Source organism: Spermophilus citellus (assembly GCF_964194105.1).
Source record: "Spermophilus citellus genome assembly, chromosome: 3".
Lineage (NCBI taxonomy): Eukaryota > Metazoa > Chordata > Mammalia > Rodentia > Sciuridae > Spermophilus > Spermophilus citellus.
In genome coordinates, this window is record NC_138184.1 from 5,149,426 (window position 1) to 5,170,512 (window position 21,087).

General features: G+C 53.5%; 2 protein-coding genes across 3 annotated transcripts in view; one reads left to right on the plus strand and one right to left on the minus strand.

Annotated features, from left to right (window-relative positions):
• Positions 1-1,757: 1,757 nt before the first annotated feature.
• CCL25 (C-C motif chemokine ligand 25) lies at positions 1,758-6,379 on the plus strand. The gene is made up of 6 exons (XM_081287353.1): positions 1,758-1,805; positions 1,963-2,085; positions 4,050-4,167; positions 4,260-4,390; positions 4,769-4,904; positions 6,059-6,379. The coding sequence occupies exons 2-5, from the start codon at positions 2,013-2,015 to the stop codon at positions 4,897-4,899; spliced, it is 453 nt and encodes a 150-aa protein (XP_081143479.1). The 5' UTR covers positions 1,758-1,805; positions 1,963-2,012; the 3' UTR covers positions 4,900-4,904; positions 6,059-6,379.
• Positions 6,380-8,254: 1,875 nt separating this feature from the next.
• The window catches only part of FBN3 (fibrillin 3), a 56,155-nt gene continuing 43,322 nt past the window's right edge, over positions 8,255-21,087 (minus strand). The window contains exons 57-66 of one of the 2 annotated variants that reach the window (XM_081288514.1): positions 20,954-21,079; positions 19,866-20,072; positions 19,572-19,697; positions 18,437-18,559; positions 18,031-18,147; positions 14,076-14,204; positions 13,879-13,998; positions 11,812-12,046; positions 10,472-10,619; positions 8,255-9,081 (exon numbers count right to left, since the gene is read on the minus strand). In XM_081288514.1, the coding sequence (XP_081144640.1) occupies positions 8,764-9,081; positions 10,472-10,619; positions 11,812-12,046; positions 13,879-13,998; positions 14,076-14,204; positions 18,031-18,147; positions 18,437-18,559; positions 19,572-19,697; positions 19,866-20,072; positions 20,954-21,079 (1,649 nt within the window). In that variant the 3' untranslated portion in view covers positions 8,255-8,763. Of the gene's footprint in view, positions 9,082-10,471; positions 10,620-11,811; positions 12,047-13,878; positions 13,999-14,075; positions 14,205-18,030; positions 18,148-18,436; positions 18,560-19,571; positions 19,698-19,865; positions 20,073-20,953; positions 21,080-21,087 lie in introns of those variants that run through there. The other variant, XR_014021298.1, reaches the window with a different exon arrangement.

The window sequence follows — 21,087 nt, forward strand, 5'->3', positions numbered from 1 at the left end:
GACCCCCTCCCTCCGTCCCCCTCCTTCCCATGAAGGCTGCTGGTGGGACCAACCCTGAGGGTAGGTTGGGAAGGTGGGCTCACATTCCAGGGACCTCCCGCTGAGTCTGGGTCACGCCAGATCCCTGCCCAACAAAGGCGCAGGTAGGAGGACAGTGAGCCATAGCGGGTAGGCCAGCCCTGGCCCGCCACGCCGCGTCCCAAGCCCGCAGCCACGCGGAGCCGCGTCCCCGCCTAGCATCACCCACCCAAAGAAAGGAACCTGAGCAGCAGGAGGGCGCAGGAGGTACACCTGCGGCAGCGACGGACGGCGGGGCTGCAGGGAGCTGAAGGCGAAGAACTGAACCCGTCAGCCCCGCCCCACGGCCAAGCCCCACCCGCCAGACTCTAAGCCCCGTTTAACTCCCGCCCCCAACTAAAAGTCTCTCCCCACCCAGCTGGAGGGCGGCGAGCCCAGGGCCACCACTAGGGACCCCCACCCCCACCCCACCACCCCCACCCCCACCCCGCAGAGCCCGAGAAACGGAGGCTGGGTGAATAGCTCGGTGGTAGAGCGCTTGGCTAGCGTGCGCAAGGCAGTGGGTTCCATCCTCAAGCACCGCAAAAAAAAAAAAAAAAAAAAAAAAAAAAAGAGGAGGGATAAACTTGCGGGCCGTAAAAAAAAAAAGAAAAAGAAAAAGAAAAAAGAAAAAAAAAGAAAAAAGAAAAGAAAAAGAAAAGCAATGCTGTGTGAAGTGTCCGCACCGCAGGCTCCGCTCCTTCCCTGCCCCTTGCCTCGGTTGCAGGTGAATGTGGCTTTGCTTCCCGTTGTCATGGTTACCTGCGGCTCCTGGCTTTGCTTTCAAACCAGAGTGTTTCTTCGTGGTTGTGGTTACTAACAAGTTTATTGGGCTCTTCTTCATCTCCGTGGTCTTTGTTTACTTCTACCCCACCCCACCCCCGCCATCCCCGCTGGGTAAGGGGATTGAACCCAGGGGCGCTCTCCCTCTGAACTCTATCCTCAGCCCTTTTCAGTTTTTATTTGGAGAAAGGCTCACGCCAGTTCAAGGCTAGCCCCCTGCTTCATTCTCCCACGTCGCTGGAAATACAGACGTGCACCACATTTCCAGTTTATCGAGATTATTCTTAAAATACTATTGGAGAAAATTCACAGGTCATTCACTTCTCCATTGAAAGTGTACCTTTCTGAGGTGTTCATTAGACTTAGTCAATCATTGCCATTATCTGATTTCAGAACAAAAAGATGCACCTTGAGCAGCCACCCCCCCCCACCCCAGCCCATGGCCACTACTAATCTACTTTCTGTTTCTATGGATTTGCCTATGGCAAACCCACAGCATATCTGTGACATATAAATTGCCCCACTGTGCAGGAGGGGGAGACGGGTGAAGTTCAGGTCCCTCCTATACCTGGGAGTAGGCAGCCAGGGAAAGGCTTTCTTTGGAGGCTCTATCAGCTGAGGCTTGTGTACAGGCTGCCCGTGTGTGCAGGTGAGGGGACAGGAGAAGACAAAGGACCCTTTGGGGACAGTGCAAGTTTGCTGGCCCAGAGGCCTGGGATGGAGGAGGTTCCTAGGGCAGCCAGACTTTGAGAGGAGCCAGGTGGAAGTTAGGCTTGGTCTATCTATAGTGAGGGAGAACCCTGGAGTCTCACAGAGCATGTGGGATGAGGGAGGGAGGGAGGAGGGAGGGAGGGCCAGAGGTTGTGGGGTGGGGCTCTACCTATAAGAGAGAAGCTCAGCTGCCTAACCCCACACACAGCACACCCACCCCAGCAGGCCCTGGCTCTGGGACCCCATAGGCATTGGTGAGTCGTTTGGCCATGACTGAGAGCAGCAGCAGGTCCCTTCTGCTCAGCTTGTCCCTATCCTGAGTCACCTGCTTCTCTTGCAGAAGGCCCTGGGCCCCGGCTGTGCCTGCTGCTGTCTTCCTTGGGTCCTTATCATCCCTCTCCACCTCCCCAGGCCACTCTGTCTATCCTTGAAGTGCCCAGAGAGGAGGTCCTGCCTGCACCATGAACCCTTGGATCCTTGCCAGCCTGGCAGCCTGCTTTTTGGGGGCCTGGGTCCCTCCCATCCACACCCAAGGTACTGTATTGGGTCAACTGTACTTACCCTACGCCCCTGGTCCCTCCTTTCCCTATCTAGCCTCACCGTCCCCTGTCCGTCCGTTTACCCCCTCCTCTTCCAGATCCCTTACCACCACTGAATTCTCCTATGGCTCCTGTTCCCAACATAGCAGAGATTCCTGGTGTTTGTGCCCTGGGATGAAGGGAGACAGAGGGCCCCCAGCTCCTTCTTCCAGAGTCCTCCACCCTTGGGTACCTCCTTTGCAGGACTCCAGTGGCCTAGGGAATGTGGGAGCAGAAGGTGGCTTCCAGCTGTGGGTAAAGCCACTTGCAGCCAGGAATACACCTCAATGTCCTGACTCTGCAGAGCCAGGGATGGGGTTGGAGACCAGAGCCCTGCAGACCTTGGGAAGTGGTTTCCCATTGGGGCCCTGCCCAGCTTACCTGTGCAGTGCAGCTGAGAATTGCCACTCAGCCTCTGAGCTTTGGTTTTCTCGTCTGTGAGGTGGGAATCTGAAGTTCCCATCACCTGGAGCAGGTGAGAGGATCCAGTGCCCAGCAGCCCCAGTGAGGGAGCCATTATTGTTGTTAACGGGAGCCCTTCTGTCTTCCTCCCCGTCTCCACCCCAGAGTAGGCACTTGAGGATTTTGGTCACCAAAGGCCAGATGGAGGCATGCAGACTCCCCCAGGATCCCTGAGACGGGCTCCTACATTCCTGTAGCAAGGCCAGTGAGTCCTCCCCGATGGCCAAGCAGGGGCCAAGCAGGGTTGAGGAGCATGGCCCCACCCTCCTGCTCTGCCTGTCCCCATTCTAGGTCTGGCAGGACCCGGCAGAGCTTAGCCTTTGCCCAGGAGGAAGGCTGGTCTTTGTTCCCATTGTCCTGCTATCAGAGCCAGGCCCAGCGCCTGCTCTTTGATCCTGGGGGAAGGGACAGTGGCCCCCAGCATTGGGAGCCACCTGCTGAGGATCACTGGAGCCGCAGGTCCTATCTAACACCACTGCTCCTTGTCTTCAGGGACAGGGTGGGGGATGCCAAGAGAACTGAGCCCTCCCCCTGCTCCACCGCTGCTGTGCTCTGCTCTGCCAGGACCCCGACTCAGGTGGGCTCTGGCAGAGGTGGATTTCAGGACCTCCAAGACTGACTGGGCGAAAGAGCCCACCTTGGCTTCCGCCACAATCCCATCGCCCCCTCTTCTTCTCATTCTTTCCATCTGCTCCTCTGCCCAGATCTTTCAAGCATCATTACCTCCTCTTCAGGCATCCCCCGTAGTCCCCCTCCCCACAAATGTCAACCTCCTGTCTCCCACCACGCCGGGAGCTCCCAAGACAACATTAATTCCAGCTCTTCTCCGTTTAGGTTTTTGGCACATAGTGGGAACTCTTTAAGTGTTTTTATTAGATCCACAAGTAAACCCTCTAGAACTCCTAGTGTCTGGCTGGGTCACTTGAGTGGTCACTGATGGGGACAGAGAGGAAGAGGGATCAGAGCTAGTTCCATGCGGAGACAGACCAGCCTGGAGAGGATCCAGGACCTCAGCAGGAGCTAACCAACCTCATTTTTAGGAGAGTGGCACTGGGGACCCTACACTTCTGATGCCAAATGTGAAGGGGCAGCACAAACCAAACAACTCAAGATTGTGTCAGATGCCATAGGTGAAGGCTCTCTGTCCCACAAGACTGCCCTCCATTAAGACGCCACGGCCCTGAGCCTGTCTTCCCTCCTCAGGGTCTGCGCCTGTGCTCCCAGAGCAGAGAAGCAGCTTTGGGCTGTTTCTTGGGTGGTCTGCTCCTTTCCAAGCAGGGCCCATGGACCCCACCAACCCCTGCCAGCTGCCCCAGTAGCAAAGGCTGAGAGGCAGTCAGGCCGTGCGCATGCCTCGGTCGGGGCTGCAAGGGTCATGGTCTGCATTCCCACGTCTGTGACTGTCCCTGCCAGTGCCCGTGTGCAGGTTTGAGCGTGTGGGTGGCCGTGTGATTGCAGGGTCCTTTGAGGACTGCTGTCTGGGTTACTACCCCAAACCCAAGTTGGCTGTGCTCCGTCGCGCCAGGTTTTTCCGGATCCAGGAGGTGAGCGGCAGCTGCAACCTGTTTGCCATCATGTGAGTGGGGCCGTGGGATGGGAGTGGGGAACACACACAGCTTTGCTGCCCCTACCACCCTAACGTGGGCATCCCTTCCCCACCCACTGCAGATTCTACTTCCACCAACCAGGTAAAACGGTGTGCGGGAACCCACGGGACATCAGGGTTCAGAAGGCAATGAGATGGGTAAATCCTAGGCTCAAGGTCTCCCAGAGGTCTGACAACCAGCTAACCATCCAAGGTGGGTAAGGCCCCAGCCCAGCATCCAGGGAGCCTACCCTCCCTGTCTGCAGGCCCCTTTGCTTCTCAGTCTCTGAGGGAGAGAATCAGAGCTCCACATTCTGGCAGCTGCCCCTGCTCCAGAGAGAGCTCATTCCTGATGAGCGAGGGATGGACTGAGTGACCAACCCCCCAGGTCATCATCTAGCTCTTTTAAAGTCAGAGTGCTAAATTGAAGCACACGGAAAGTTCAAGCAAAGGGGAAAGTCAGGGGCTCAAATAACCAGCAGTGGCTTCAGGCTTGGCTGCATCCAGAGGTTCAGAGGCTCAGAGGCTGTTGATGAAGCTTCTCTCTCTCTCTCTCTCTCTCTCTCTCTCTCCTCTCTCTCCTTGTGGATAGACTCTCAGGCTGGGAGGAAGAAATTGAATACTTCAAAATCCCGGCGACCATCGTCCAGGCCAAAGTATCTCAGCAGTAACAATAGCAGCAGCAGCAGCAGCAGCAGCAAAAGAAATGCTTCCCTAAACTAATCCAGGTGAGGACTAGTCACATAGCTTCCTCCATCCGTTACTGAGGGTTGAAGGCTTATGGCTGAAGGCTCATGATGGGTCCAGACTTGGGCAGGACATTTGCCTACAGGACCAAGGAGGGCTGGCTATGTGGTCATCCCTGCAGATCCACACAGGAAGGTCCTCAGTGGCTACCCACAGCCCCAGCCTAGCCAGGTGGGGCATTGATAAGAGCTGAATTGAAAGGCCAGGGAGGTGGACCAAGAGCTCCTGGGCCCCCATAAGATGAGAAAACAACCACTCTACACAACACTCTGATGACAGATGTGAAGGGGCAGTACAATCCAAGCAACTGGAGACTGTGACAGTTGCCACAGGGGAAGGATCTCTGTCCCACAAGACTGTCCCCATTAAGTTGTAACCTCTCTGAGCCTCAGTTTTGCCAACCATAAAATGGGGATCGATGACACTGCATTCCATTGAGTTGCAGAGTCAATTGTAATTTGCAGTGTCTGGTATGTAGTACATGGTCAGTAGGTTGCCACCTCCACTTTGACCAATCAGCTATAAATTGGGGATCCCGTGTCTGTCTCCTTGGGTTCAATCATTTGCTAGATCCACTCCCAGGACTCAGGGAAACATATTTAGCAGTTTATTATAAGGGACGTTACAAAGGATCTGGGATACAGCCAGATGAAGGACAGTCATAAGCAAAGTCTGGAAGGGTCCCAAGCACAGGAGTTCTAGTCCTCTTGGAGTTGGGATGCACCACTCTCCTAGCACACGATGTGTTCACCAGCCCGGAAACTCCCTGAGCTCCAGAGTTCAGGGGGTTTTATGAAGGCTTTATCACACAGGAATGAGGGATTATTAACTTCCCTGCCAACCCTTCTCCCCCTCTCTGGAGAGGGAGACTTGGAGCAGAAGCTCCCCCCCTTCTAATCACGCTTGATCTTTCTTGTGACCAGCCCCCATCTAAGAGTACCCTCATCAGAACAAAAGAGGATCCTATTGCCCAGGAAATTCCAAGGGATTTATTAGCTGTGTGTCAGGAATCGGGGTCAAAGACCAAATGTTAGAACAAAAGATGCTCCTAACGTCCTTATTGCTCACATTACAAGGCTCTGAGGAACTAGGTGCCAGGCAGAGACCAGTAAGTGTATTTCTTATTATTTTACAGCCCCCGAGGCCACTGCAGTCCCACCTCTCATCTCTCCTGCAGGGCCGTGAGCCTGTGCATCTCCGGGATCCAACAGCAGGACAGAGGCCGGAGGGATCTTGCTCCACCAGCGGTCACCCTGCAGCCCCAGCTGCCTCTGCCCCTCGTCCTTCAGCCCCAGTCCTAGTCCCTGTGCCCACATTGGTTTGCTCCTTTCTATTCCTACCACCTCCTGCCCCTTGGGCAGCTGGGAAGAGGGACAGCTCCTTTCTACTCTGGGATAAGTACCAACCTTGGGCAAAGGTTCTTGGAGACAAGATTCTTTTGGACTATGTCACCCACCTGCAGCTTCTTGCCATTCACCCCAGGCCACCTACTGTGTCTCTCCAGGTCCTTGCAAAGTTTTGATTGGTACAAAAAACATCCTCCCAGTCTAAGCTTTTAAAATAATTTCAAATAAACTTTTGGTTAAAAAAAAAAGTCATTGTTTCCCGTCACTTTTTGTTTTAAGATCTGTGGCCCCAGCCTTCATGACAAGTGGGTCCTGAGGGGCTGAGCACTGGACAGGTGGGATGCGACCTGCACTTCCCAAATGGTGACCTTGGGCCAGCTGCTGACTCTCTTGGTGCCTCTTTGTTTGCCTGTGAAGTAGGGATCATTGTGTTTGCTCTGCCTAGACTCTGGGACTGGGGGGTGTGGAAGGTCAGAAAAGCCCTCTACAGGCTGTCGTAGGCTGCCCAGGGGCCAGTGGGTCAGGACCTGGGCAAGGATAGTGCCCTGGGACCAGGCACTTGAGACGGCTCTGCAGGCGGAGGTTTGAGACACCTGGCTGAACTGTTCCCAATCCTTAATAGCCTGAGTTTCCATCACAACTGAGAATGTCCCAGATGCAAGCCAAGTATATCTTCTGTAGACAACATGCTGGTGGTTTGGGGCCTCACCCCACACCATATGGGTGACCCAGGAAGGCCTTCTCTAAGCCTCAGTCCCTCCTGCCCTATGCCCCCATAGGACAAGGCTGATAATACTGCCTGCCTCAGGGGGGGTTTGCTGGGGATCAAATACACGACTGTGCCCGCGGGCGCAGTGCTTGGCATGCACCAACCATTCAGTAAGGAGGTGACCATCCTGGTCATTGAGCTCCCCCTCAGATTTCCACGGAGCCAAGTCCAACCCAGAGCCAGGAGTCAGGGACCAACCACCACAGGGAAAAAGGCACGTGCACTCCTGGGCTTGGTTCACAGCCTGACAGCCATTTAAAGATTTCACCTTAACTCACAGTTTGTCAAACACCAAACCTGCCCCATCGGCCCACCCTAAAACAGTCCTGCTGGCTTTAAAGACCAGGTGCATTATTAGAGCTGGGTGCGCTCACCACCACCCTTCAGTGCTGAGGGTGAAGCTGTTGAGACACCGAATGGCGGACTCTCAGGGCCGTCAACCTGCCACTTGCCCTTTCGTTTAACGTTCTTATCACAGGGCAAGGATCTGGGGTTCAAGCACCCACACAGGTCGAAGTGCACCTGAAGCCAATTAACATTCCTAAGCCCCAGCCCACCCCTTCCAGCCGCCAGTAAGTCCTTTCTTTGGTCCCAGGGAGCCAGCAAGCTTTCCCTGTTAAGGTTGACTATTTGCATTCTCACTACTTGATTTCTTTTCTGTCACTGAGGCCAAGTTCCCAGGGTCTGGCAACAGGACAGCATGGTGGTGGACAGTGCAGGTGCTGGCACAGCTCCCTGACTTTCAGTCTGGCCTGACCTGAGCCACAGTTGCATAACTTCTGAGCCTCAGCTTTCCCCTCTGTAAAACGAGGCCGATCATACTACCATTCCGCGGGGTTCTAGTGACGATAAAGTCGTTCATATTTGTAAAGTACTTAGAACAGTGTGGGCATGCAGTACAGACTGTGAGCCATCATCCTCACGACTGAGGAACCTGTAAGGGCTGCCAGCAGCTGCCGCTCACAGCCTGGCTCTGGGTTTGTGTCAGATGCACAGGCCTGAGGTTGGGGGTACCCTTCCTGCAAGACTCTCACTACATTTTCTCCTGGGTCCTGGGACAAAGCCCATCCTTTCCCAAACCTGGGCCTCTCTGGGGCTGCAGAGGTCCCCTCTGGCTCTCCCAGGTAGGAGCTTTATGTGGCTCTGCCGAGGACAGCATCTCCTTATGTGAGAACTTACCAAAGAGGCAGGCAGATTTAACCCAAAATAACTTTATTGTTGTTTCCACTTTTGATATAAAAGCATCCTTCACACCCAGCCCAGGCCCCAGGGGAATAATTAATCACTGGCTGCCATGAACTCCAAGCAGTCAGGGCTCCTCTCTTTGCTCTAAAGGATGAGCCCATGCCCACTCCAGCAACCCATTCCCATATCCCACCAACCCCCTGGGGGGGGGAGGCCACAGTGCAATACAGAAGTTTAAGCCTGAGATTGACCAGAAACAGTGACCACTGGGCCCCCACTGACCCTGGATGTTGGGGGGGGGGGGTACACACAACAGCGTCCAGCTGTCTCCAGGAAAGACTGAGTACTGGGGTCCCCTGGCTGGCACAGAGGTCCAGCCTGTGCCTGGACCCATCTGAGGTCAAAGTGTAGCGTTCCTCTCTTCCTGAGTTTCAGGATTTGACCTGGTCAGCTGCTGCTGCTGGGGACCAATCCTTCCAGTTCCAGAGTGTCCACTTTTGGGTGGCCCAGGAGCTTGGGGCCCATGGAGGCTCTTCCCAACTAGAGCAGCTGCAATTGCACTTTCAGCCGCAAGGCCCGGCCCACCGAACCTGGCCAGACACCCCGGGGCCCTGCTACGCTCACCACCTCCAGCTGGTACATTCCAGGCCTGGGCCTCCGTCGTCCCAGCTGCAGGGAGCTGAGGCTGCCCAGGTGATGCATGCGGAAGAAACCTCGCTTGTTGCCGTGAGCAATGACGTAGTGCACCCAGCCTCCCAGAGCTGGGCGCAGCTCCAGGATATGCTCCGACTGGCCCAGATGTGAGAGGTTCAAGGCCAAGGTCAGGGGGACTTCAGTGTCAAGGGTGGCCAGGCTCACCTGGGGAGAAAAACCAGGTGGGCGATCAGAGGCTGGTTGAACAGGGATGCGGTGGATAAGGGGCCCTGGGGTCATGGCCAGAGCAATTTTAAACAATGTCTAATGTGGAAGAAAACATCCTGCATGCCATGTACTCTGCCCTTAGCCACTTCTGTCTAGCCCTCTGTTTGCAAGACTGAGGTCAGCCTGGGCTGAGGACATAAGGGCACAGGCAGAGGCTGGTTTTCAGGTGAAAAGGCCAGCAGGCAGGCAGCCACTTTTACACAGACTCCAGATCCTATTCTCAGCTGAATCACCATGGTCAGGCCCCTACCTGGGTGGAGGGAATTAAGTATTTGCCCCAAAGGTCACTCAGGCAGCCTGGGGTGCCTGGTGTTATGACCAAAGGCCTTTTCTGCAGAAGACAGTCCCTAAAGGATGTCAGAGCTGACTTCAAGACAAATAGGATACCCAGCTGGGCCAGAGAGAAGAGAGCAAGGGCCAGACTACTGCTAGCTTCCTCTGTACTTCCTGCATCTGGCTCTGATTAAGAGCCCCCTGTGTGCAGATGACAAATCCTTCTTTATTCAAGCTCCTCTGAAGTGCCTTCCTGGTCCTGGCAGCTGGACAGAACCCTCAATAAACCAGTGAGATTCAACGGCAGGCTACCCAGGCCTGGGTGACGTATCCAATCCCACAGAAGGTTATCTGTTTTCCTCCCCTTTGCTCTGGGCTGTGCTGTTTTGTTTCACCTCATTTATATGCCCATGGAGCATTCTGTTATATTCAAGTGAAAGCTATTCCTATCTCCCAGCCCCCTCCTTCTGGGAATCTTGGGCCTGTCCCAGGAGTGTGGTTCAGACATATGCACTTATTGACACCTGCTGGCATAAAGTGGGAATTGCAGGCAAAGGCACAAAGCCTCTGTCCAGATTTCATCCCAATGTGCCCAGCCCAGGAGTCATGAACAGGGCAGAACTTGGGGCAGAGGCTGTTATCTGGCTGCTCTGAGCAGTGCTAAATCTAGAGTAGTTCTGATGGAGGGCTTCACTAACCAGGTGGTAAGGGTCGACATTCCAGAGTGCAAAGAGGGTTTAGAGAGACCAATGTGTTTCTCCTGCCTCCAAATGCCTCCAAAGGAGGGAATCCACAAGAAGCACCCCAACCCAGCCAGGGTCAGTATAGGAGGTATCTGAATTCTCATCAGGAGTGAGGCAAACTGTTCGGGGGCCCCAAGAGTCCTCAAGGGAAAACTAGGGCTGAGGAAGTACAGGGAGACCTGGGCAGGCACCACGACATGAGGGCCAAGCTGGCACCTGGAGTCTACTGCTCTATCTTGGGGGGCCACAGCCCTCTTCCCACCCTTGGGCAGTCCCCACGGTTGCCCCCTCCAGCACTGTCCCTGTGGCACCTGGTGGCCTCTGTGAGCGCTGCGACGTGGTCGGTCCTGAGGGGAGAGGCCATTGATCTTGCATTCATAGCAGGCTTCGGACGAGAGCTGTTCCTGATTTGTGGTGTCCCAGGATCCAGGACCGAAGCCCAAGCCAGAGACACAGTGCCTAGGCCAGGATCAGGTAGGTGGCTTTCAGGAGTGGGCTGGTGGGACCTCCTCAACCACACCCTACCACCCTCGAATTCTGTTCTGAGCTCTACTGCCCCATGGGGCAAGGGTTGCATTGCAAGTACACCTGTGTGTGTGTGCTGGCGAGGTGCCACGTGTATATGAAGCATGCACAGTGGTGTGTGTGTCCTTTGGTTTACCTGGGCATAGGTGTGAACACAGGAGGAATGATGTGCACATGCTGGGACAGATGAATGTACCCGAGTGCCCATGGGCATGTACATGTGCAAACCCATGTACATACATGGAAGATAACACGCAAGTACACGTGCCTATTGCAATGAAAGAACCTGCATGTGTTTGGAGATGTGAGCAGGGTCAGCTGTCCATAATCATGGGTTCTGCATCCTCCTATTCAACCACCCAGGTAATGAGAGAATATTACATTGTTGCTGTGTGTTCTGTGTAGTTCAGTCATCTGTACTGAACACTTAGTTTTTTTCTTGTCATTATTTCCTTAAGCAAAACATTATAGCAACTATGTACATATAATTTACCTTGTATCAGTTATTATAAGTCATCTGCAGAAAACTTAGAGTGTAAGAGTTTGTGTGTAGGTTCTATGCAAACAGTTTGCCATTTTAGGAAAGGGATTTGAGCCTGGTCAGTTTTGGTATCCATTAGGGATCCTAGAACGAAACTCACAATGCCTTAGCTCACAATTGCTGCACCCATGGTAGATGTCCCTCAAATACCGAGGGATGATCACAAAATGTGAGCCAGCTGAGCAAAGAGCTTGTGATGTGTGCTTCCTCACACGTGCAAGCCAGGATGTGGATGGCACACAAGTGTCCCCAGGGATATGGCCACATGAGTCTGCAGGCATGCTGGATGACATGGACACATACACATGTACACACTGGGACCTGGGAGTGCCCAAGGATGCCCAGGCATGCTGGCATCTTGTAAACTATGTGGATAATTACACATCAGGGGTGTGCACAGACGCAAGCACCTCTGTGTGTTAAGCTCTTCATACACATGTGTACTGTACACAACTAGGGGAGGGGTGCACAGGCCGAGGTGGCTCTTCTGGTGGGTACCTGGCGGTTGCACCAGCCTGCATGTATCTACACTTGCAGGGCATGGAGTTTATACTCGCCCCTGCTTGCCCCACTTGAATCTCTCACCCTTGCCCAGCGCGGAAGTAGCCTCGGGGGCAGCCGCAGAGGAAGCCGCCGGGCGTGTTGGCACAGCCATAGCTGCAGGGGCTGCCCTGTCCAGCACACTCATCCACGTCCTCACAGCCCCCAAGGGCCTGGTCGAAGTCAAAGCCAGAGGGGCAGACGCAGCGGAAGCCTCCAAGTGTGTTGTGGCAGGAGGCACTGCCACAGGCCGCAGGTGACAATGCACACTCATTCTTGTCTGTGGAGGGAGGAGGAGAGGAAGGATGGGGCTTTGCCCCCTCCAAGCCTTCCATGCGGGATGCTCCTCCTTCAGAGCCCAGGTCCAATGTCAAAGCTTGCAGCAAGCTTGCCAGGGGCCCTCAGAATACATCTTTCTCCATCCCCTGCCTGTTATCCTCCCTTATCCCCCCAGCTCCTGCCCCAAAGCCTGTAATTCTCCTTCATAGCATTGCTCCAAAGTTCCCCTAAATCCTGAATCGCAGCATGTTCCAGAACAAGCTTCTGCACCCTCCCTGTATTGGCAGGTGGGGCTGGGCCAGGTCATTCTCTGTGGTGAGGGATGCCCTTGCACTGTGAACGCTGAGCAGCATTTGGGGTCTCCACCCCCTCTATGCCGGGAACACCCCTCCCCTAGTTGTGATGATCGAAAATGGCTTCAAGATATGACAAATGTCCCTTAGGGGGGGCAAAATAGTCCTCAGTTAACCCAGGGAGTGGTCTAGCAATCCCCATCTCCTCTGCTAAACTGGGCAACTCAAGGCGAGGGTGGCGTCTGTCTGGGGCTCACTCCTGCATCCTCAGGGCCTGGAGAAGGGCAAGTCCTCCGCAAAGAGTCGGGAGAAGGGATGATCAAAAACATGCAGAGGAGGAGACAAGCAGAGAGCTTGAGAATGAGGATTTGCCAGCAAAGGCCAGTGGTCTGTGACATCCTGAGGTCCCTGGGACAAACACGGGGGGTATAGAGACAAGGAACTTAACTAAGACCTACCACGAGAGACAGGAAGTGCCTGGAAGGCAGCAGGAGAGTGGGGAGGGCTGCATTACAGAGTGCAGAAGGAGGGAGTGTCCAGGGGGATCAGGCCACAGTGCCCATTACAGTGGAGGTCAAGGGGGGGAGCTGAGGAGACGTGACAGAGAAGGCTCTGGAGAGCAAATGAGCCCAACAAGGTAGAGGGTGAAAGCCAGACTGTAGGAGAGAAAGGTAGACAGTTGGTTAGGAGGAGGCTACTATTAGAAATGTCTTGGGCAGCAAAAAAAAAAAGTTGGGGGGCAGAAGGCAAGCTCCCCAGTTGAAGAGCCTCTGCAACAGCTATGGCAAAGATGCAGCATGCGTGCCCTCACTCACAATTGCCGCATCCTTGGCAGACATCACTAATCAACCATAGCGCTTTCCCCCCATTGTCACAGGAATGCTCTCAGAATCTTTGTCCACTGAGTCTTGCAGGCCACCACTCGCTAAGTAATGGGCTTGAACACGTGCTGTGCTTGCTGAGATGCCCCTGAACTCCTTAGTGGGAGGCCTTCTAGGCTGGCCTGGTAGCTTTTTTAAATAGCTGTGCTTGTCACAGCCTGGCAGGGAGGTGGTTCCCAGGCCCCCACCCCCTCTGGAAAGACTCCAGTTGGGGGCCCAGCTTCCTCCCCAGCCCCTGTCACTTGACACACCATGAAAAGAAGCTGAGCACGACCCTTAGCCTTGAGCGATGGAAGTGTGGAGACGGCTTCCCTGCACGGGAAGCAGGTGGATCCCACCTCCGCTTGGCAGGGGAATGAGGCCATGGGAGTGGGCGTCACCCAGCGGGACTGGGCTACACCCCGCTGAAACCCAATCCCTTGCCTCATTTGGGTGGAACTTTCTTGAGTACCTTCCCCTCAATAAATAGGGCTTCAGGTGAGCTGTCGCTCTCTTCTGTCTGCCTCTCTTGCTTCCCTTGTGGGAGCTGGGGACAAGGAGCCATCGCTGAACCCCAAGGGAAAGGTATTTTCTCTGTCTCTGCGTGATTACTTCGTGCCAACCCAGTTCACCTGGACTGATCCTGACTGATTGAGTCACGTGTCGCGACAGCCACTCACCCACACACTGGGCCCACTGGGAATGCGGGGTGAAGCCCTGGGGGCAGCTGCAGCGGTAGCCCCCCAGCTCATTCTGACAGCCGTGTTGGCAGTGATGTGGCCCACCACATTCATCCACATCTGAGACAGAGACAGGGTGTCACCAGTGGCCCCCAAGGGTCCACCCCCAGCCTGGGACCCACCCAACCCTGCTCTACCTTCACAGCCGTGGCCTGAGCTGTCCGGGGTGAAGCCTTGGTAGCACTCGCAGTGGAAGCCACCTGGGTCATTGTGGCAGAGTCCATGGGTGCCACACGGACCAGGCTGCACCAGGCACTCGTCATTGTCTGCAGGGGACAGAGAAAGGGCAGTTCCTGGTGGTTAGGGGACGCATGACCCACCGTGTGACTTCAGGCACGTCACTACTCCCACCTCCTGCTGGTTTCCCCTTCCAGGAAGTGAGATCCCTAACAGTTCCTACCTCACAGAATTGCCACCAACACTTGAGATGGTGCATATAAAGGACTTTGCTTGAGTCTCATCTCCTTGCATTCTAGAGTAAGAATTAACCTAACCACACACGTGGCTGAGGGCAATGCCTGGTGTGAGAACAGAAGAAAACCAAGACTCCTTTGGGCACTAGAGGTGTAGCCCAGGGGTAGAACATATGCTTAGCCCATGGAAGGCCCTGAGTTCGATCCTCAGTACCCCAAAACAGACAAAACAAAGCAAAAACCCTTTTTGCTTCCCCCATGGAAAAATGACCAAGGGACACCTGTTGAGCTTTGTCCTTTAGGGAATTGACAATAGAGTGAAGTCAGCCAGTGCCATGGATGGAAAATTTGTGTCCCCTAAAATCATGTTGAAGTCTCAACTCTAAATGGAACAGTATTCAGCCTTTGGAAAGAAGTTAGTATTAGATGAGGTCATAGGTGGGACCTCACAATGGCACTGGTGCCCTTATAAAAATGAACACCAGAGAGGATGTGCTCGTTCTCCCCACCCCCATCTCTCTGCCATGTGATGACACAGCAAGAAGGTAGCTGTCTGCAAACCAGGAAGGGAGCCTCACCAGGAAGCAACCGTGTTGACACCCCGATCTTAGACTTTTCAGCCTCCGGAACTCAGACAGCAAATCTCTGTAGTTTAAACACTCAGTGTGTTTTTTTAAGCTTTCAAAAAACTTAATCTGTGAATATTTTTCCATATCTTTAAATATTTTTAGTATCCTTATTCATTTTTTCTTTTGGTACTGGGGATTGAACACAAGGGTGCTCTCTATTCCCAGCCCCTTTTCAGGTCTAAGTTGCCTGGGCTGGCCCTTGAACTTGAAATCCTCCTGCCTCAGCCTCTGGAGTCACTGGGATGACAGGTGTGCACCATGCTCAGCCCACATCATTTTTTTTTTTTTTTTAGTTTTAGGTGGACACAATATCTTTATTTTATTTTTATGTGGTGCTGAGGATCGAACCCAGTGCCTCACGCATGCTAGGCAAGCACACTACCACTGAGCCACATTCCCAGCCCCCCACATCATTTTTAATGGTCACTTCATCTTTGGTTGGTTAGATGAGCTCTGCTTCTTTTTAACCAAACACCAATTAGAAGGCACAAAGATTTTTTATTTTTTTTTTTTTGCCACTTTAAACAAAATTAAAGACTAGGTAAACGTGTGTGTGTGTGTGTGTGTGTGATGATTTCCTTAGAATAGATTCCTTAAAGTGGAATGGTGGGCGCAGAGATCCATATCTGTAAATTTTGGGATATGAATTGCAAAACCTCCCTCTTTCCGTTATGGGTGTCTTTGTTGCAGCAATCTAAGATGACTGAGAGCCAGGTTTCCAGGCAGCTTTGCTCTGGTGGTAATGACCCGTGGATGGTAAACTGCATTTGGACAGGTTTTAAGGAATGAGCAGTAAACTCCTGTGTGGGAACCCAGTCTGAATGATTCGCATTCTCCTTTCCTGAGCGGAGAGGCTCTGACCGTCACTGCATCTCGTAGTGACCTGGACATTGCCCTGGTCCCGGAGGTGGAGGACGCCTCTTCAGACGTAGGGCATGTCGCCCCATGAATTGAGCTACGCTCACCTTTTCCTTTGTGATATTACTCCTTTGTCCTGTTTGGGATAGAATGTTCCATGGAAACGCCCTTTGTGTGTCCCCTTCTCTTGCTCTGCCCTTGGGTGTGGCCTTCCTAGATGTCAGTCAACCTGCTGACAGCAGACATCACAAAGCTAGACTCAGCCCCCCCGAAACCTGACCCCTGGCCTCATTTGAATGGCTTCTCCTCAGTAAAAGGGGTCAGCAGTGCTCTTTTTCTTTCTGCGGACCCTTAACGTCAGAGGAGCCATCATAGGACCCTAAAGAAAAAGGTCTTTCTGTCTCTTGTGTGGTTATCCCGTGCAGCCCAGTCCCCCTGAAGTGACCCTGAGTGTTTGAGTCATGAGGAACTCGGCACTCCTGGTTTTGCCTTCCCTGATCACAGAGATATTTGACATCAAACATTCCTGTAGGGATGTAGAATTGCCTTAGGTACAAGAAACAAAGGGGACATGGAGCTTTGGGTACAGAGCAGTGTCTGCAATTGAATGCCTGAGCTGTCCCCCTTGAGAAGCTAAAAACAACAACAACAACAACAAACCAACAACAAAAAACAACCTAGTATCCAGATTCTCCTTAGAAACATCCAGCACCACCTGTTGTTTCTTTCCCTTGAATCCAGAAAGACAACCAAGTGTCATAGTTGTCTGCTTTGATCATGTGTATTTGATTTCCTAATTCAGTTGTTAGCAAACTGGGGCCCTGTGGGGCAAAATCTGGCCCACCTTTTGCTTGTGCAAATAAAGTTTTATCGGTACACAGCCTGTTCATTAGTTTGTGTGTCACCTCTGGCTGCTTTGGTGCTACAATGGCAGAGTTGAGTCAATCCGACAGAGACCATATGGATGGAAATCTGAACACATTTACTCTTGGGCCCTTTACAGAAACTTTTCTGATTCCTGATGTAGTTGAGCCTCAGAACATGAACTGCCTGGCAGAGAACCTAAACTATTCTAGAGAGAGAAGACATTTGTGAGCTTACTACATGTATGGGACACATGTGCAATGGTCCATGTGCCTCCATGTTTAGGCATGTGCAGCTACACACACACACACACACACACACACACACACACACATACGCACAGCTTTACTGTTGCAGAAAAATCGAAACACATTATTTCAAATCTTTGCCCAAATGTTCCCTTCGGATGAGGCTCCACCGGAGTTCTCTTTGAAAACTGCAACCCTTCCCTGTTAATTTCCTGACTCTACTTGTACTGTGTCTTTCTCTCCAGCCACTCAACACCTGCGGACATATTTAATGTTATGTCAGTTGCAGTCTGACTCCTAAAAGGGAAGTTCCCTGATGGTATCAGGTTCTGCTGTCCTGTACTCCCAGGACCTAGAGCAAGGTTCTGTAAACTGTGTCTGAAATGGTTCAGAGTAAACATTTTTGGCTCTGCTGGCAAAACTGGACTGTCTGGATTCTGTCTTTATAGTGGTGGGACAAAAAAAAAAAAAAAAGCAGCCACAGATGATAGATAAAGTGGGTGAGGTTGAGTGTCAATAAAACTATATTAGCAAAAGCCAGCAGAAACCAGCTTTGGATGGTTGGCTGGAGTTTGCCATCCTCTGGTCAAAGCACTGTCTGGTACACAGTAGGTGATCATTAGGTGCTAAGAGGATCAATGGGAGCCTGCATGGGCCAATTGTGGCTGGGCTCAGCCTCAAAGGGAGATCTGGTTCCCTCTGGGTCACAAGACACGAAGAAGCAACACTGTGGCAGGTGATTCTGTGGCTCTGACTTCTGAGCTAACTCCCCCTTTGAGCTGTGAGAGGTTTGGGGAGCACTCTGGGAGACCCAGCAGGGACTGATCAGGGGCAAAAGGAGATGGCCTGGACCCAGGTAAGTGGAGCTTCTGAGGGTGGACCTTTCAGAGACTTAGGGCAGGAAGGAGGAAGTCCCAGATGCCACCAGGATGGGAGCACCCAGGAAGCAAGCACTTTGTTCCACCCTCGCCCACGTCCCCAAGGTCTGGCACACACAGAGTACTTGATACTTCTATGGTGACAAACTTGAGAAGGCTAGGTTTGTGTGTCACCTGTCACACGAGCAGCAGGGGCACTTACCAAAGCAGGCCTGGTGGCGCTGGATGAAACCAGGGGGACAGCGGCAGGTGAAGGAGCCAATGGTGTTCACACAGACGAACTGGCAGTTGTGCTGCCTGGAGGAGCACTCATCCAGGTCTGCGGCACAGCACAGGGTCCCAGCAGGCTCAGGGGTGGGACTCAGCATCGGGTGGGGCCAGGACTGGGGCGGGGCTCAGGGGGTAGGGACGGTGGGGTGGGCAGGGCTCAGTGTGAGGGCCCAGGGTGCTCCTGCCACCGTCAGGCAAAGGAGTGGCAGGAGAATAACCCCATTTAGTCCCCAGCTCTATGCAGGTGGAGGGGGTTAGACCACAGGTGACCTCTCTGGGGCATTTGTCCCGGACAGGAATGGCCCCCAGAAGGTATTAATGGGAGGGAAGGAGGTCACCTTTGCAGGTTCTGCCATCTTCCTGCAGCAGGTAGCCTCGGGGGCAGGCACAGAGGAAGCTGCCATCTGTGTTTTTGCAGAGGAAGGAACATGGCTTGGGGGCCTGGCTGCACTCATCCACATCTGTGGGGAAGGGCGGGGTGTGAGGCGGGTCACATGGACATTCCCTGGGGGACTGAGGGTTGAAGTCTCATTCCCAGCTTCTGGCCACCTAAAATCTGTGGACTTATGCAGGAGTTGGTACTTTTCTATAAAAAGTCAAATAGTGAACAGTCAGTCTTGTGTACCTGTGGATTCAACCGACTGTGGATTGAAGATACTGGGTGGGGAACTATATTTGCGCTGAACATGCACAGGTTTTCTTGTCAGTATTCCCTAAACAGTAAGCAGAGCAACTCTGTCCTTAGCATTTACCTTGTATTAGTTACCGTGAGTCATCTAGAGATTTAAAGTGTACAGTCGGAGGCTGGGGATGCAGCTTCATGGTACAGTACTTGTCTAGAGTGTGCACCAGGCTCTGATGGAACCATCAGGTTCCATCTCCATCACCACAAGTAAATATAAAACCAAACAAATGAAAACTAAAATAAATAAATAAATAAATAAAATAAAGTAACCAGGAGGATGTGTGCAAACACTACCCCATTTTATGTAATGGAGAAGCCCTGGTCTTGGAGCCAATCCTCCTTGGACACCAAGTGGCTACTAGATGTTTGGCTCCTCAGGCCACACAGTCCCAGTTACAACCAGTTAATGCAGCCTTCATTTCAGAAAAGTAATGGTTAAAGGAAATGAAAACAGGCGTGGCTAGGTGCCAGGACCACTATTTAAAAAATAGTGGAGGGCTGGATTTGGCCTTCAGGCTGCAGTCCGCTCCCTCCTGACCTAGATGAACATCTACTACACAACGTAACTGGAGAATCTCAGGAGGCATCAGAGCAGGGGAGGAACGTGGCTCAAGCCGGGTGAAACTTTGCTTCTGGTCTCCACTTTCTGGTTTCCTTAGGCTGTGGTCGCCAGTTTGGAAACGAAAAGCAAGTCTTGCAAACTTGGAGGGGCACAGGGAAGTGGGGCCAGGGGCTATTGACAGGGCCCGAGACAGGCTGGGGCACGCGGGCGGGGGGCTGTGGCTCACCCAGGCAGGCAGTGGCAGCAGCATCTGGTGCATACCCAACTTGGCAGTGACAGCGGAAGGAACCAATACTGTTGATGCACTCGCCATGGGGACACAGGTGAGCAAGCACATGACACTCATCCACATCTGGGGACAAACGGGCAGGGTGGGGTCTGGTTGGCCACCAGGGCATGCTCACTTCCCTTTGCCCACCAGTCCTCACCCCAGAGGCAAACCCACACATGCACACACACACACACTAGCACTCACCGGAGCACAGACACACAACCTGGAAACCACCTCAAGGACACCCACCTTGGCCCTCAGCAGTGTAGCCTGAGCCATGGGGGCACAGCTTCCTGTGGGCGGAGGTGCCAGGCAGAGGACAGAGCTCACAGTGGGGTCCCCAGCCCCGGCCGCCCCCGCAACAGCACACAGCCCTGGGCACAGCTTCGTTGTTGCTCGACCACGCCTGGCACGTGGCCTGCAGCACCTCAGAGAAGCACAGGCCCTGCCGGATGTCTGCGGAGAATGGGTAGGAAAGGTGGGCAGGAGAACCGTGCCACCTAGGACCCTCCTCCCTGGGGTGTAGGGTGGCTTTGTGTATTTGCACAGTGTGAAATCTTCCAAGGCACTGCTACCAGACACGGACACCCCCTCAATGGGGTGGGGGTGGGGCTGGGGCAGAAGCTACAGGCCCAGTCAGTGACCACCAGGGTTGGGTTGTAGAAGCTGGACAGCAAAAGGCAGCCTTCTTTGGCTACAGAGGGAATAGATGGCCAAGAGGCAGCAGAGAATGCAGGGAACATCAGGAAGGGGACCAGACATACTGGTGCCCAGGATGAAACATCAGGGACAATAAAGAAAAATGACATCTAGGGACAGATGGGAAGTGGGGAGGGCTGGATGCAGACTGGTCATTAGGGTGAGGAAGAGGAGGCTTCCCAGGTACTCTGGGAGGTTGGCTTGGGGGCCCATCACTGAGACAGGGTTTGGAGGTGAGCTGTATCATTGGGGGTAGGGACAAGGATGTCCCTGAAGCAGCTGGATGCACACATCTGGCCTGAAGCTGTGGGGTGGATATCACACTCAGGGAGGAAAGAAGAAGGTGGGAACAGGAACACACAATTCACCAGGACAGATGCTACTGGTGTGTCACCTGCTGGGTTTGGCTCCCAGGAAGTGGGAAATCCAGGAGGGCTCACTCCTGGGTATTGTCTGGGGGTTGGCGGTATCATGGGAGACAGGTTGTGTGCACACTGGCCATGTGTCCTCGGTGGCTCACAACCCCACATGCCTCCCCAATGCCCCGAATGCTCCCCTGATTCAGGGAGCTCCTGGGCAGGAGGAGGCACGGGTGGAGAGTGGCCGCAGCCATTTTGTTTACGCCTGGTTACACTCACCGTGGCACTCAGTGAGGGTGGGGCTGGCCTGGAAACCCTCGTCACAGTCACACCGGAAGCTGCCCACGGTGTTGATGCAGCGGCCATTGGTGCAGGGGCTGGGCTGGGTGTGGCACTCATCCTCATCTGAGGTG